This window comes from Lissotriton helveticus, chromosome 7 (assembly GCF_964261635.1).
Source record: "Lissotriton helveticus chromosome 7, aLisHel1.1, whole genome shotgun sequence".
NCBI lineage: Eukaryota > Metazoa > Chordata > Amphibia > Caudata > Salamandridae > Lissotriton > Lissotriton helveticus.
Genome location: NC_136068.1, coordinates 509,553,881 through 509,568,896, shown reverse-complemented (window position 1 = coordinate 509,568,896; position 15,016 = coordinate 509,553,881). Strand labels below are relative to the sequence as shown.

Sequence of the window (15,016 nt, the reverse complement as noted above, 5' to 3'; positions counted from 1 at the left end):
GCAAGGAGATCCCAGATTTTGTAGATTCAGTCTAAGTGAGTGGGCATTGTAGCTGTACCCCAAAGCGTTAGCAATACTTGCTTGGCAGGGCATAGAGCCAGGGTGATGGCTCGTCCACGCGTGGATTTCAAGGGTAAGTCAGGGCATTCAGGAGATCCAGGAGAATGTAGCTCGGGAATTTAGGGAGTTCGATGTTATACATTTGGGCAATGGAGGCAAAGACTTCAGACCAGAACTGCTAAAGCTTTGTACACTTCCAAAGAAGGTGGGTTAAAGTTCCCACTTGGTCGCAGCCCCTCCAGCAACTTGCATATCCATCTCTCTTCCATTGAGCAGTTTGCGCAGGGATATAGTACTTATAGTTGGATTTTTTTAGGAATGTTCCTTTGCCTGAGGTGCTATGTACTGAAGAATGAGAATGGGCTCACCTATGAATGGCTGACCGTTCTTTGGAAGTGAAGAGGCATTCACACTTTTTTCCTAGCGCAACAGTGCGGAGGATTTGACGGGGTTCTGTAGAGTGTTGAGAAATATATATATGTCGGAGAGGCGACGTCATCAGTATTTCTAATGTGAAGCCATTTCTCAAATGGTAAGAGAGGATGGCTAGCATGAGGCAGATGCAGGGCTAATTGACCCAGTGCTGGATGGCTAAGCACTGACACTGAGTGGCGGATAGGATATGATAATGTCACTGGATCTGTGAAAAGTCCAACTGCGCCCATCTCTTTTACCCTTCTCCATCCATCATTCTACTAAGCCCTGGGTCTTTAATATAATAAACCTACCTCCGTGGTCATAGCGCACAACATGTCAACACTTGCCTCACAGGATCAACATAAAGTACAAACACGTCTAACAACACACCCCACATTGCGTAGCGTGCTATCCATAAGGGCAAGCGCTCCAGCGTCCCACGTAGGGATAGTAAGTGCTATGTAAATGCCGTGTGGCGGCTTTCCGCGGTCCCGGGCGCCGCAGGATACATGCAGACATCGGGATACTCACTTCCGGCCGGAAGTGGTGTCCCGATCTAGTCCTCCACCACTGACATTGGGATACTCACTTCCGGCAGGAAGTGGTGTCCCGGTCCAGTCCTCCACCGCAATGAGCACTTCCGGGCCAACACGTTTAAAGTGCGTGAAGCCGCCGGATCGGTGCTTCTAATCCTACCCTACAGACGCGCTGGAGCCCAGCAGACGCCGAGGGTTTCTTCAGGTCACGGTAACGCTGCTAGTCCTCACGCGTTACGTGACTGCTTGCCGTCTGTCTCTTTAGATGTCAGCCGCGCAGGAGCGCTGCTGATTACACTTTCAGGAAGCAGCTGCAAAACCACGCTGCTACTTTCCAGCTTTAGTTCGTTTTGATGGCAGTGGCGCAGGAGCGTTACTGCCTGTTTGTAGTACTAAGTGCAGGTGCACTTTAACCCCTGGTTCCTCTGTTGTTTTGCCTAAGGCGCAGGAGCGCTTAACATACTTTACTTTGGACATACCTTTGCTTTGGAGGTGGCGCAGGAGCGCTACTGTCTGGCTCCTACACGCAGAAGGCGTAGGAGCTTTGTACATTCGGGCCGCGCTATAGCGCTTACCCTGGAGTTCTTGCCTACTTTGCAGCGCAGAAGTGCTTTTCTTTGAGTTCTTTTGGTTCCTTGGTGGTCCTGGCGCAGAAGTGCCTCATTCTTCGTTTCCCTTTCCACGGACGTAAGGCTCCTGACGACACTGCACTGACCTCTTCATTAAGACAACCCGAACAATTTCAAGTGGTGAGTGTCAGAAACAGGGGCTCCTGTCTGCATGTGTCTTGTGGGGTGTTTTCCAGCACGCGCGTAGTACTTAGCCCTAATCTGGTGTTTCTTGTTCCCTCAGCTGTGCCAAGACCCTTCACAACGATGACATGGGAGAACCGGAGGTAACCCTGCAGGACATAGCAGCCTTGCTGGCTGCCATGCAGGCAGAGAACCTCAGCTTACGCCAAGATATGACGGCCCTACAGGGCCAAGTGGCGGCGGGCTTCACCAACCCATGGGGAACCACTCCTAGTCCCAGAACCCGAACAGAGGGGTTGCTTAGACCACCTACATTCTCCTTTGGAGGGTCCTCCTCTGCCACCGGTCAGGATACGGCTATCCAGGTCATCACGCCCCACCCGGTGCAACTGGTCCCACCCGAACGCTTCTATGGCGACAGCACCAAGTATGGTGTCTTTATCCACCAATGCCATTTGCATTTCATGGCCAGAACAGCTGCCTTCCCTGACGATGCATCAAAAGTGGCTTTCATACTGTCCTACATGGGCGGGGACGCAGCGCAGTGGTCCATCTCGCTGGTTGAAAACAACGACCCCATGCTAAACCACTTGCCAACTTTCAAAGAGACCATGCGACGGATGTTCGCTCGCCATACGTTTGTACAAGCCGCCGACAACCAATTGCTTGGGTTAAAGCAAGGAAACAGTGACCTGCTTCCCTATATCACGACCTTTAGTCGCCTGGTTATCGAGGCACAATGGCCTGAGGAGAAAAAGGTGTCGGTGTTTTACCGAGGATTGCAGGACGACCTGAAGGACCTTATCGCCCAACACCCGACCCACCAGACATGATAGGACCGTTCATCGACATGGTGGTCAAGATGAACTTCCGGTTGCAAGAGAGGAAAACCGAAAAAGGGAAACACAGCGACAACCGTTTCCTCCCAATCACGGAAAAGGCCTCCGACAAAGGCAAGGAGGATGCCCCCTCGCCTAGCGACTCCCATGAACCGATGCAGATAGGCGGCGTCAGAGGGGCCCTAACCAGCCAAGAGAGAGAAAGAAGGTGGAACCAGAACCAATGCCTCTATTGCGGTAAAAGCGGTCACTTCGTCAGGGAGTGCCCGGTGAAACCCAGCCGCACACGGAACAAACGGCCTTACGCCTTGCCCATCGACAAAGGAAACAAGGCGGGAAACAAGACAACCCAGTAGACATGGGGGTCCGTCCTCTGGGTTTTTCTTCCTGCACTACCGCGATCCCTGCAGTCTTCGATGGCAACCATCACATAGGCATGGAAGTGACCTTGCGGAACCAAAAAGGCTCCTCTTGGAATATCGTCGCGATGCATGATTCCGGAGCCACCGGCAACTTCATCGACACCGTCTATTCACAAACCCTGGGAATGAGCATGGTGCCTAAAAAACAACCAGAAACCGTAAAAGCCGTCGATGGTACAGATCTGACCTCCGGTCTCATCAGGCATCAGACCGAAGCCTTGACTATGTGCTTCACGAACAAGCATGCTGAAGCCATCAGCTTTGACGTCATAGACGCACCTCAGTTCAAGGTCATCCTGGGACTGCCATGGCTGGTACACCACAATCCCCGAATCGACTGGGTAACTCGGGTGATCAATTTGGATTCTGAACTCTGCTTTAGCACCTGCTACGAAGAGGACAACATGCATGGTATCCGTTCCATACAAGCACGGTCGTTACCAGGACCAGGCATGGGGATGGTGTCTCAGGCCGAAGTACCGGAGGACTATCAGGATCTGGCAGAGGTGTTCGATAAAAAGGGAGCCAACACCTAACCACCGCATCGTTCCTTCGATTGTCGGATAGATCTGATACCCGGCTCTACATTGCCCTGTAGCCGGATCTATTCCCTTACCGAAAAGGAGAACGCCCATCTACGTTCCTATCTGGATGAGTACTTGGAAAACGGGTTTATCCGCCATTCCAGGTCCCCGGTGTCATCTCCCCTTTTCTTCGTTTCGAAGAAGGAAGGGGACCTGAGGACCTGCATCGACTTTAGGGCGATGAACACCATTACGGTAAAAAAACGATACCCGCTTCCGCTCATCTCCAACCTCCTGGACCAAGTCAAGAACGCCTCAATATATACAAAACTGGATCTGCGGGGTGCCTACCATCTGGTCAGGGTCCGGAAGGGTGACGAATGGAAGACTGCCTTCCGGACCAAATTCGGCCTCTTCGAGTACCAGGTCATGCCTTTCGGACTCTGCAACGCCCCCGCCGCGTTCCAGTACTTCATCGATGAGGTATTGAGGGAGTTCCTCGACGTCTTCTGTATCGTGTACATAGAGGATATCTTGATCTTCTCCCAGACCATCACCGAGCACGTACATTCGGTCCTACGACAACTAGGGAAACACAGACTATACGTGAAACTGGAGAAAAGCGTATTCCACGTTACCTCCGTGGAATTCCTGGGTCATGTCATCACCCCCGCCGGTATTCAGATGGATAACAAGAACGTAGAGGCCATTCTTCTTTGGCCCACGCCGGACTCCGTGAAAGGGGTGCAACGGTTCTTGGGGTTTGCCAACTACTACCGCCGTTTTATCACTGGATTCTCCGGGATGGTGGCGCCTATCTCGCACTTATTGCGCAAAGGACAGCGTTTTTGTTGGGACCAGAAAGCAGACGACGCGTTCCAGGAACTGAAGAGGCGGTTCACTACAACACCGGTGCTGATACATTCAGACGCCGAACAGCCTTTCGTGGTAGAGGCAGACTCCTCGAAAGACGCCTTGGGAGGCGTGTTGTCACAAAGGGATGCCAACACCGGACAGCTACATCCGGTGGCCTTTTACTCCAAGAAACTACAGCCGGCAGAAAAGAACTACACGGTGTCAGACAGGGAGCTCCTGGCCATCAAGACGGCAGTCGAGGAATGGCGTCATTACCTGAAGGACGCTAAACATACGGTCACCATCTACACGGACCACAGGAACCTGCAGTTCTTACGCTCAGCACGCGCCCTGACCGCCCGACAGTTACGATGGTCCCTGTTCTTTAATGAATACAACTTTACCATCACTTACCGACCCGGAAAGGACAACGCCAAGGCAGATGCTCTCTCAAGATTGGACGAGTCCGAGGACGCCACCGAAGACACGGAACCAATTCCCGTTATCTCGGAGGACCACTTCCAGGGAGTAGTGGCCTCCACGGACTTCATGACCCAGTTACGGAAGGACACGGACGGAATAGATCCAGCAGCTCTAGTGCAGGGACACAAAGGCGTGGTTCGAGAAAACGGATTCCTGGTCAAAGGGAACAAGTTGTACCTACCGAGGGAACCCTGTCAACAACGAGCGATCCGGATGTGTCATGACCATGTCATCGCTGGCCACAAAACGCTTGATCTGATCCAACGACAGTTCTGGTGGCCAACAATAGAAACCGACACAAGAAACCATGTCTCCCGTTGTACCATATGCCTGCTAGGCAAGAACAGATCTGAACCCCCAGTGGGCCTTCTCCGTCCCATTCCGGTGCCACCCTATCCTTGGCACACCATTTCTATGGATTTCGTGGTGGAGCTACCGCTGACCAAAACCGGCCATACCACAGTATTGACCGTGGTGGACCACCTCACCAAGATGGCTCATTTCGTACCACTGCCCAAGATCCCCACGGCGGCGGAACTGGCATTGGTGTTCGTGAACAACGTTGTTCGCCTCCATGGTGTTCCTGAGGTGGTGATAACGGATCGGGGGTCGCAGTTCGTCTCCCGTTTTTGGAAGGCAGTGTGCAAACTCGTGGAGATGGAAGTACGTCTCTCTTCTGCTTACCATCCCCAGACAGACGGGCATGCGGAAAGAACCAACCACACCATGGAACAATACCTGCGCTGTTTGTTGCTCACGGTCGAGAGGGAGTGGTCCGATGTGCTCTGGATGGCAGAGTACGCCTACAACAACAGCAAACACTCTGCCATAGGGATGTCCCCCTTTTTCTGTCTACAAGGGAAACACCTCCGCACCTCGGCATGGGACGTTCCAGCGGAGAGTCCATTACCCACAGTTCGGGCTTATCACAAGACACTGTGTCAGCTCTGGCAACAGGCCAGGTTCGAGCTAGCCAAAGCCAAGGACACCTACAAAACACACGCTGACGCTCACAGGCAGCTGGAGCCCGAGTATCGCACCGGCGACAAGGTGTGGCTCTCCATTCGTCATCTCAACGTGCATGGTCCCAAGAAGTTGCTGCCTTGGTTCGTGGGTCCTTTCGACATTGAGAAGGTGATCAACCCAGTGGCCATGAGACTGTCGCTCCCGGCTCACATGAAGATGCACCCAGTCTTCCATGTCTCTCTTTTGCGTGCGGTCCATCCTGACTGCACCGTCTCCTCTCCTCCTTCTCCGGTGGTAGTGGAGGACCATGTGGAATACGAGGTCAGGGCCATTCTGGGTTCCCATCGTACCAGGGGGCGGTTGTTCTACCTCATTGACCGGAAGGGTTACGGTCCTGAGGAACGGTCCTGGGAACCCCGATCCCATGTTCGTCATGCCCCTGTCCGGGTCCGAGCTTTCCATCTAAGCCACCCTCTGAGCCCGCGCCCTGCTTCCTTTCTCTGACTCCCCGGGGGGGGTACTGTCGCGTGGGGGCTTTCCGCGGTCCCGGGCGCCGCAGGATACACGCAGACATCGGGATACTCACTTCCGGCCGGAAGTGGTGTCCCGGTCTAGTCCTCCACCACTGACATTGGGATACTCACTTCCGGCCGGAAGTGGTGTCCCGGTCCAGTCCTCCACCGCAATGAGCACTTCCGGGCCAACACGTTTAAAGTGCATGAAGCCGCCGGATCGGTGCTTCTAATCCTACCCGACAGACGCGCTGGAGCCCAGCAGACACCGAGGGTTTCTTCAGGTCACGGTAACGCTGCTAGTCCTCACGCGTTACGTGACTGCTTGCCGTCTGTCTCTTTAGATTTCAGCCGCGCAGGAGCGCTGCTGATTACACTTTCACGAAGCAGCTGCAAAAGCACGCTGCTACTTTCCAGCTTTAGTTCGTTTTGATGGCAGTGGCGCAGGAGCGTTACTGCCTGTTTGTAGTACTAAGTGCAGGTGCACTTTAACCCCTGGTTCCTCTGTTGTTTTGCCTGAGGCGCAGGAGCGCTTAACATACTTTACTTTGGACATACCTTTGCTTTGGCGATGGCGCAGGAGCGCTACTGTCTGGCTCCTACACGCAGAAGGCGTAGGAGCTTTGTACATTCAGGCCGCGCAATAGCGCTTACCCTGGAGTTCTTGTTCTTGCCTACTTTGCAGCGCAGAAGCGCTTTTCTTTGAGTTCTTTTGGTTCCTTGGTGGTCCTGGCGCAGAAGTGCCTCATTCTTCGTTTCCCTTTCCACGGACGTAAGGCTCCTGACGACACTGCACTGACCTCTTCATTAAGACAACCCGAACAATTTCAAGTGGTGAGTGTCAGAAACAGGGGCTCCTGTCTGCATGTGTCTTGTGGGGTGTTTTCCAGCACGCGCGTAGTACCTAGCCCTAATCTGGTGTTTCTTGTTCCCTCAGCTGTGCCAAGACCCTTCCCAACGTCCCTACCACCAAAGCCACTTCCTTGGTTCCTTTTGGCCCCCATCCCTGGATCCATCTCATCCTTGTCGGGCGTTATTCCCTGCGGGGGTTTGTTGGGATCAGGGGCGGTGGTTTCTGTCGTCTCTGCGGGATTGCCTCACAAGCCCAGGTGAGTCTTGTGGGGTACTTGACAGTAAATGATCCAATACAGTACATAACAATTACTGGTGATATACTGGAAAGCTTTTACATGTCTTATAACATCTTAGAGAAAAGAGAGATTTTCTCACCTGAGCGAGGAGCTGAGGGAGGGGCCTGTTCTGATCCTGAGTAAAACAAGAATAGTGCAAATTATTACAAGACGCACAAGTGCACAAGAGTGCAAACTGTGGAACCTTTCAGGATTTATATGTCAGAGTGTTAAATATGAAGCACTAAACTAGAACACAGAATGCTCCACTTCACAGCAGTGCAGGAATGTGGAGTATCCACTGGAAAATAGGGAAATACCTTGTGATGTAAGATATTGCACTTGAAATCAGAGTACTGCTGTGGCATCTTCGATCCTGCATGGAAGAAAAAGTTACTTACCTTCTGGAACAATCTCTAGTAGATACTTTGTATACCTGCAGATTCCTCACTTTTTATATATCGCAGGTGTCAGACTGAATTCAGAAACGTTTCAATAGCTCTCCACTTTGATAAGAGAATGTAAGAAACTGAGATCTTGCTTGAGGGGGGTTGTAAACCCAAATCAAGTAACAACCAAAATCCTTGTTCGGGTGAACCAAAACAGTCACTTAATTAACCTACCCTTTGTTAGCTTGGCATAAAACACTCAAACTTAACTCAGATGCAGCATTTGAAATATTTATGCAGCACACAAACAGTAATAAAATGGAACACAACACAAGAAAAATTCCGCACCAATTTAGAGAAATAATGAAAAGTTTACTAAATAATTTGACAAAAATCCAGTCAGTAAAATTGGGGCAATTAGTTTTTAGGTTCAAATCCTTTTATTGAGTTTGACATTGAAAAGAACAATACAAAAAAAACTACGACCAACATCCACTGGCGGGTGGGGACCAAGTGAAAAAGGAGAAAACTGAAGAGAATAAACAAAGAGATGGGGACAGTAGAGTGGGGGAAATGAATTACCTATTTAGCTGAAATGATGGCCTTCAACATAGAAACAAGGTATATCGCTTGTCTCGAAACTGAAGGTGAGTGCCATATCAGTCAATACTGTATTTTGTGTATATAAGTTGGAGGATGCATAAGTAACCTGGGCATGTCAATTCTAAGAATTCTTGGGACAGGCATTTCAGACAGGGTCCCAACATCTTGTTGAATTGAGGCAGCTTCTGCTCAACTGAGGATGTTTGCTTCTCCATGGCAAGGAGATCCGAGATTTTGTGGATTCAGTCTAAGTTAGTGGGTATTGTAGCGGTACCCCAAGGTGCTAGCAATACTTGCTTGGCAGGACGTAGAGCCAGAGTGATGGCTCGTCCACGCGTGGATTTCAAGGGTAAGTCAGGGCATTCAGGAGACCCAGGAGAATGTAGCTCGGCAATCTGGGGAGTACAATTTTATACATTTGGTCAATGGAGGCATAGACTTCAGACCAGTACTGTTAAAGCTTTGTACACTGACAAAGAAGGTGGGTTAAAGTTCCCACTTGGTCGCAGCCCCTCCAGCAACATGCATATCCATCTCTCTTCCTTTGAGCTATTTGCGCAGGGGTATAGTACCTATAGTGGGATTTTTTGAGGAATTTTCCTTTGCCTGAGGTGCTATGTACTGAAGAATGGGAATGGGCTCACTTTTGAATGGCTGACCATTCTTTGGATGTGAAGAGGCGTTCGCACTTATTTCCCAGCGCAACAGTGCTGAGGATTTGACAGCGTTCTGTAGAGTGTTGAGAAATATATATATGTCGGAGAGGAGATGTCATCAGTATTTCTAGGTGAAGCCATTTCTCAAATGGTAAGAGAGGATGGCTAGCATGAGGCAGATGCAGGGCTAAGTGACCCAGTGTTGGAGGGCTAAGTACTGACACTGAGTGGCGGATGGGATATGATAATGTCACTGGATCTGTGCAAAGTCCATTGGTCACCTCGTGAAAGAAGTCACCTATTCTTTTGCAATTGGCTTGTTGCCACTCTGTGCAGCTGGAGTACTAGTACACTCGGGGAAATGATTGGTTGTAGTGGGGAGATGGGAATGGATAAGTGGTTTGGGTTCTGCACCCTGTCCCTGGTCCCTATAGCAGAAATAAGAACGGGCAAGATATATACCCCTGGTGGTCTGTGGTGTTTGGATAGCCAAGGCATCTTCCAAATATGAATGCTGGCGACTGCTTGATCAATAAAGCACCAGTGATTCTCCGAGAGGAGCATATTCCATTCCACTATATACCAAAGTTGTGCATCTTAATAATACGTATGAGGTGGGAGAACCCAAGGCCACCCTCTACTGGGGACTTTCTAGACGCCGCCTGACCTGCCGTGAGGGGAACGGCCAACTTGCTCTGTACTTTGCCCCTGCTTACCGCCAGAACCGCGCCGTGAGGGAAACGGCCAGCGCTCAGGTCACCAGCGCCCATACCGCCGTCCACCGCCATCCACCCGGTGCAGCAGCAGCTGGGGAACTACATCACCCAGCTGCCCCGGGGGTGGACGCGGCGGGTGTGACGACGGCTACGCGCCAGGAGGCGCCTCATTAGCAGGGAGCGCCGAAGCGCTCTTGGGACTTTCTAGACGCCGCCTGACCTGCCGTGAGGGGAACGGCCAACTTGCTCTGTACTTTGCCCCTGCTTACCGCCAGAACCGCGCCGTGAGGGAAACGGCCAGCGCTCAGGTCACCAGCGCCCATACCGCCGTCCACCGCCATCCACCCGGTGCAGCAGCAGCTGGGGAACTACATCACCCAGCTGCCCCGGGGGTGGACGCGGCGGGTGTGACGACGGCTACGCGCCAGGAGGCGCCTCATTAGCAGGGAGCGCCGAAGCGCTCTTGGGACTTTCTAAACGCCGCCTGACCTGCCGTGAGGGGAACGGCCAACTTGCTCTGTACTTTGCCCCTGCTTACCGCCAGAACCGCGCCGTGAGGGAAACGGCCAGCGCTCAGGTCACCAGCGCCCATACCGCCGTCCACCGCCATCCACCCGGTGCAGCAGCAGCTGGGGAACTACATCACCCAGCTGCCCCGGGGGTGGACGCGGCGGGTGTGACGATGGCTACGCGCCAGGAGGCGCCTCATTAGCAGGGAACGCCTCTCGCACACGCGAGTCGCGCGCGGGAGAAGCCCGGGACAAGGGCGGGACAGTCTTAGACAGTCCTAGACTAGCCACGACTGGACTGGACCAGGATATTAACATCTCCAGAACTGTGAGTCTTCCGCCCGTTCCCTTGGTCATTGAATTGTTAGCTTTTGTCCATTTTATCTGCACCGCTTTATTTGTGTTGAATTATGTCAAAACAAAAAATACCCATTACTCCTGCTAACACCATGGACAATTATCTGGTACACAGAGTGGCAAAAATAAACAGTGACCGGAGGTCCTGTTTGGGACTGAGTGACTCTTCCCCTTGCTCCCAAAGCGAAGCTTTGGATCTAATTGACTTGGATCTAGAAGCAGTGAATACATCAGTTACTGAAAATGCCAGAAATGATGATTGTTCAGTGTTAAATTCTCCTATAAATGTTTTACATCATGATATAAATGTTGATTTACTAACGGGGGAGGAGCTACATAGGTCCTGTATTGATCTAGAGGTGGTTGAAGAGAGTGCCTCTTCACCAACGCCAGTCCCGGCTCCAAGAGTGGTCAAAAGACCCACCAAGGTCCCTCCGAAAAGGCTAGGTCTACGGTCTAATAGCAAAAAACCTGCAACCCCCCCTAAAATTAAACACAAAAATACTACTGATGAAACAAGGGAGGAAAGGAGTAACACAATAAACTTTGAAGAGCTGTTGTCAAATAAGTTTATGGCCATGTTAGAAGCTAAGATATCCTGTATAATCAAGCCGCTTATATCCAAAGTAGATCATCTGTCTGATAAAGTTCATAAGCTGGAGTCACTTTTAAAAATTACGAATGATAATGTGGGCGAACTCCCTAATGTAATTATGAATAAGATAGACGAAAAGTCGGTGATTATGACTGATATCCCACAACCAACACCCATCCCTATTGTGACAAGTATATCCAGTGTTAGAAACGATGTTGGTAATCCCGCAGTTTCTGTACCTTTGATAACCCAAGGGGATGCTTTAACACCCAACCCCCATTTAGAACTAAACCCTGTAGAACTGATTGTGGAAGCCTCTCCACTGGTTTTAGTATTGGCTAATGTCCCACCACTCGAAAAAGATCAGTCTGAGACCCCTGATTCTCTCCTAAATAAATCCTTGCAGTGGTTAGGTAACAACATGCAAATATCTCCATGGGGTAGAGAAAAGTTGTTCGAAGACCTCCTAACAGCAAGAAGAGTAAAGTGGATAGGGACAAAACCAAAGAAATTTGCTGGGGATTGCGTGGTATTGAATCTTAAGGGCCCCGATGTATTATCAGATATTCTGCTTAATATCTTTCCACCCCAGCGTAGAAGGGCAGAAATAGTTCCATTGACGTTGGACTTTTTTTTACAGCAGAAGAGGCCTAGTGGCAAAGCCCAGCATCCTAAGGACAAAGTGGTCAGCAGTGGGAACTAGAAGGGTCAGGGGCGAACAACAAATTCATGATTGGGGGATAAATTTGGAAAACCGCTACTCGGCTTTATCCAACTTAAATGAATGTGATTGACTCACAAGCCGAGAAAGCCCATTGCTGCAAAAGCATCCAAATAGAGGAAATGTGACATGCACCGTCCTGGTAAACCAGAATATGGATATAGAGAGACCATCTTATATGGCACATGGAAACTTTGTCCCCGCGGTACATAAAATAGTTACTGAGGGTACCGCTTGCATTGCAGAGGTGATAGAGCCCAAGGCCACACTAACGGAGGGCAAAATACTAATAGCAGATAGCCAATTAATAACCCGGAAATTTGAAAATGGGCAGCTATTGCTCCATCAGGATTCTGTCTTGCTTTCCCTCGTATCTTGGAATATAGCAGGCATAGCAAGCAAGATACCCACATTGGAATGGGCTGATTATATTGATCAACACGATATAATCATGTTGCAAGAAACATGGTCTCTTACTCCAACCTTTAGAGAGGGGTTTCTTAATTTTTATATCCCAGCAACTAGAAACCGGCTGGGACGCCCCTCTGGAGGTTTGCTAATTTGGATAAGGCAGTCCCTGAATTGCACCATAAAACAGCTATCCATACCATCTAATGATATCATGGTACTTAACATTAAATGGGATAATGGTCAAGAGCTTACCCTGTACAATGTTTACGCTAGAGGAGTGTCTAGCGGCAAAACCTCTAATACTGTCACAGTCTTAGAGCAGAACATCGAAATGTCTTCGCCACAAAAACAAATAATAGTGGGAGGGGATTTTAATGTCACTTTCGAGCCTCTGGGAGAAGAGGATGGGGCATTGTCTGAGGAAGAGGATGATAAGTGGGGAATACCGCAGCTGGAATTGCCTACCATTAAAAAATGGAGTAGCGTGGCAATCCAGATAAAAAGTCTCTGCCTAGCTAGAGGCCTGAGAGCGACAAATGGTCGCTCGCCTTCCGATCAAAAAGAACACAACACGTTTGACAATGGCCGATCATCTAGCAGAATTGATTATATACTCCTAGACGTAAGGATCTGGAGTAAAATGCTAGACATGGTTGTAGAAGACAGACTAGAAAGTGATCATAATCCCCTGCGATTGACATTTTATTCCCACTATGAGTCTATGGTACAAATTAATAATATTGGAATGATGACGCAGGATGTAGTATGTGCGAATAACTTACGTAACCTTAAGTGGAGTAAGCTCGCAGAGGATGTAGCACAACTAGAGGTATTAAAGAAATTGGTAGCCGATGAAGTAAATATCATCGAGTCGTACCAAGGGACGCCCAAATTCCAAGACTATGTGATGGAGGCTCATGATAATCTTTTTTCTAAAATACAAAGTTTTTTCATTAAAAAAGCGGTTCCTTGTAAAGTGGGAAAAAATCACCCAGTACAAGGCTGGTATGACAAGAGTTGTAGGGCGGCACGACATAATCTGAGCCTGGAATTGAAAACAGGTAATGCATTAGCAATTAGGAGGGCGAGAGATGTATATAGACAAACCCAAAAATTGGCCAGGAAACGCTGGGATGAAGAAGGTTGGCAAGATTTGAAGGAGGCATGTGCAGCCAAGGATTCTAGGCGTTTTGGGACTATAGTAAAATGGGAGAGGGGAGGAATAGCAGCCCAGCCACACAATAATGTTCCCATAAACCAATGGATAGAGTTTTTTAAACCACAGTATGCCCGAAATCTTGCATACATTCTTGACAAAAACACCCCCATTTACTTTCTTCAAAACTCCAATATTCAACGAGAAGGATGTTAGCATCGCGTTGGATTGCATAGCGGGGGGGAAAGCCCCAGGCATGGACGGTATCCCAGCCGATGTATTTTTGTCGGACCGGATTGCCTGGAGTTCTTATTTTAAAATGTTGGCAAATGCTGTGGCGATGGGAGGGGAAGTCCCCCCGTCATGGAAGGGAGCAGAAATAATCCCCATATTTAAAAAAGGAGATAAAACATTAGCCCAAAATTATAGACCCATCAGTTTAATAGACACAGCGCAAAAACTAATGGGGCGTTTAGTTCAGAATAAGCTGCAGCAATGGATAGATGAGAAGAATATATTGTCCCCCTATCAGGCAGGGTTTCGGCCATTGACCAGTAGTTTTGACCAGGTCCTTTACTTCCTGACCATCTATTGGAGAAATGTCACACTAAAAAAGGGTACGTTGTATGCAGTCTTTGTAGACTTAAAAGCAGCTTTCGACTTAGTCCCTAGAGAAAAACTGTGGCAGACCCTGGCTGATGTAGGTTTAAGCCAAGAACTCCTTACTCTCCTAGTTCGCCTCCATGACAATAATTTTGCTAGAATAAGATGGGGCAAGCAAGGAGAAGTTACAGACTCTTTCCCAGTAGAACGAGGAGTAAGGCAAGGGTGTGTCCTTGCACCAACACTATTTTCAATTTATATAAACGGAATTGTCGCCCACTTAATGAAATCCCCATGCGATGCTCCAATTATAGCAGGCTCCCACGTCCCTGTTCTAATGTTTGCGGACGATACGCTTTTACTTTCTCGCACACCGAGCGGTCTCCAAAAAGTGGTTGATGCCTTTGGTGAATACTGTGATAGTAGGGGCCTTGAACTGAATACCACTAAAACAAAATTCATGTGCCTAAACTACCAGTCCTCATTCAAAGGCGTAATTAAATACAAAGGAACCCCTCTAGAGAAAGTGGATGCCTTTACTTATTTAGGCATCACCCTCCAGGGAAACATGAGGTGGAAATCGCACATTAATAAGACACTATTGAAGTTTAACCAGCTTACTGGTGCAGTAACTTTAAAACATCGCAAATCGCTAACTAAGCCGGTTAATTGTGCATTAGAAATATACAATATGAAAGTATTAGGCGCCTGCTTATATGGATCCGAATTATGGGGGTTTTCAAACTTGGGAGAGCTGGGACGTGCGGAAAACAGATTTCTACGAGGGCTTGTTATGGCCCCCCA

The 15,016-nt window shown here is 49.4% G+C and overlaps 1 protein-coding gene across 1 annotated transcript in view; it reads right to left on the bottom strand.

Annotated features, from left to right (window-relative positions):
- Positions 1-15,016, bottom strand: part of LOC144768685 (uncharacterized) — a 9,047,330-nt gene that overhangs the window by 2,713,438 nt on the left and 6,318,876 nt on the right. The window contains exon 37 of the mRNA XM_078652515.1: positions 7,597-7,632. Coding sequence (XP_078508641.1) covers positions 7,597-7,632 — 36 coding nt within the window. The remainder of the gene's footprint in view (positions 1-7,596; positions 7,633-15,016) is intronic.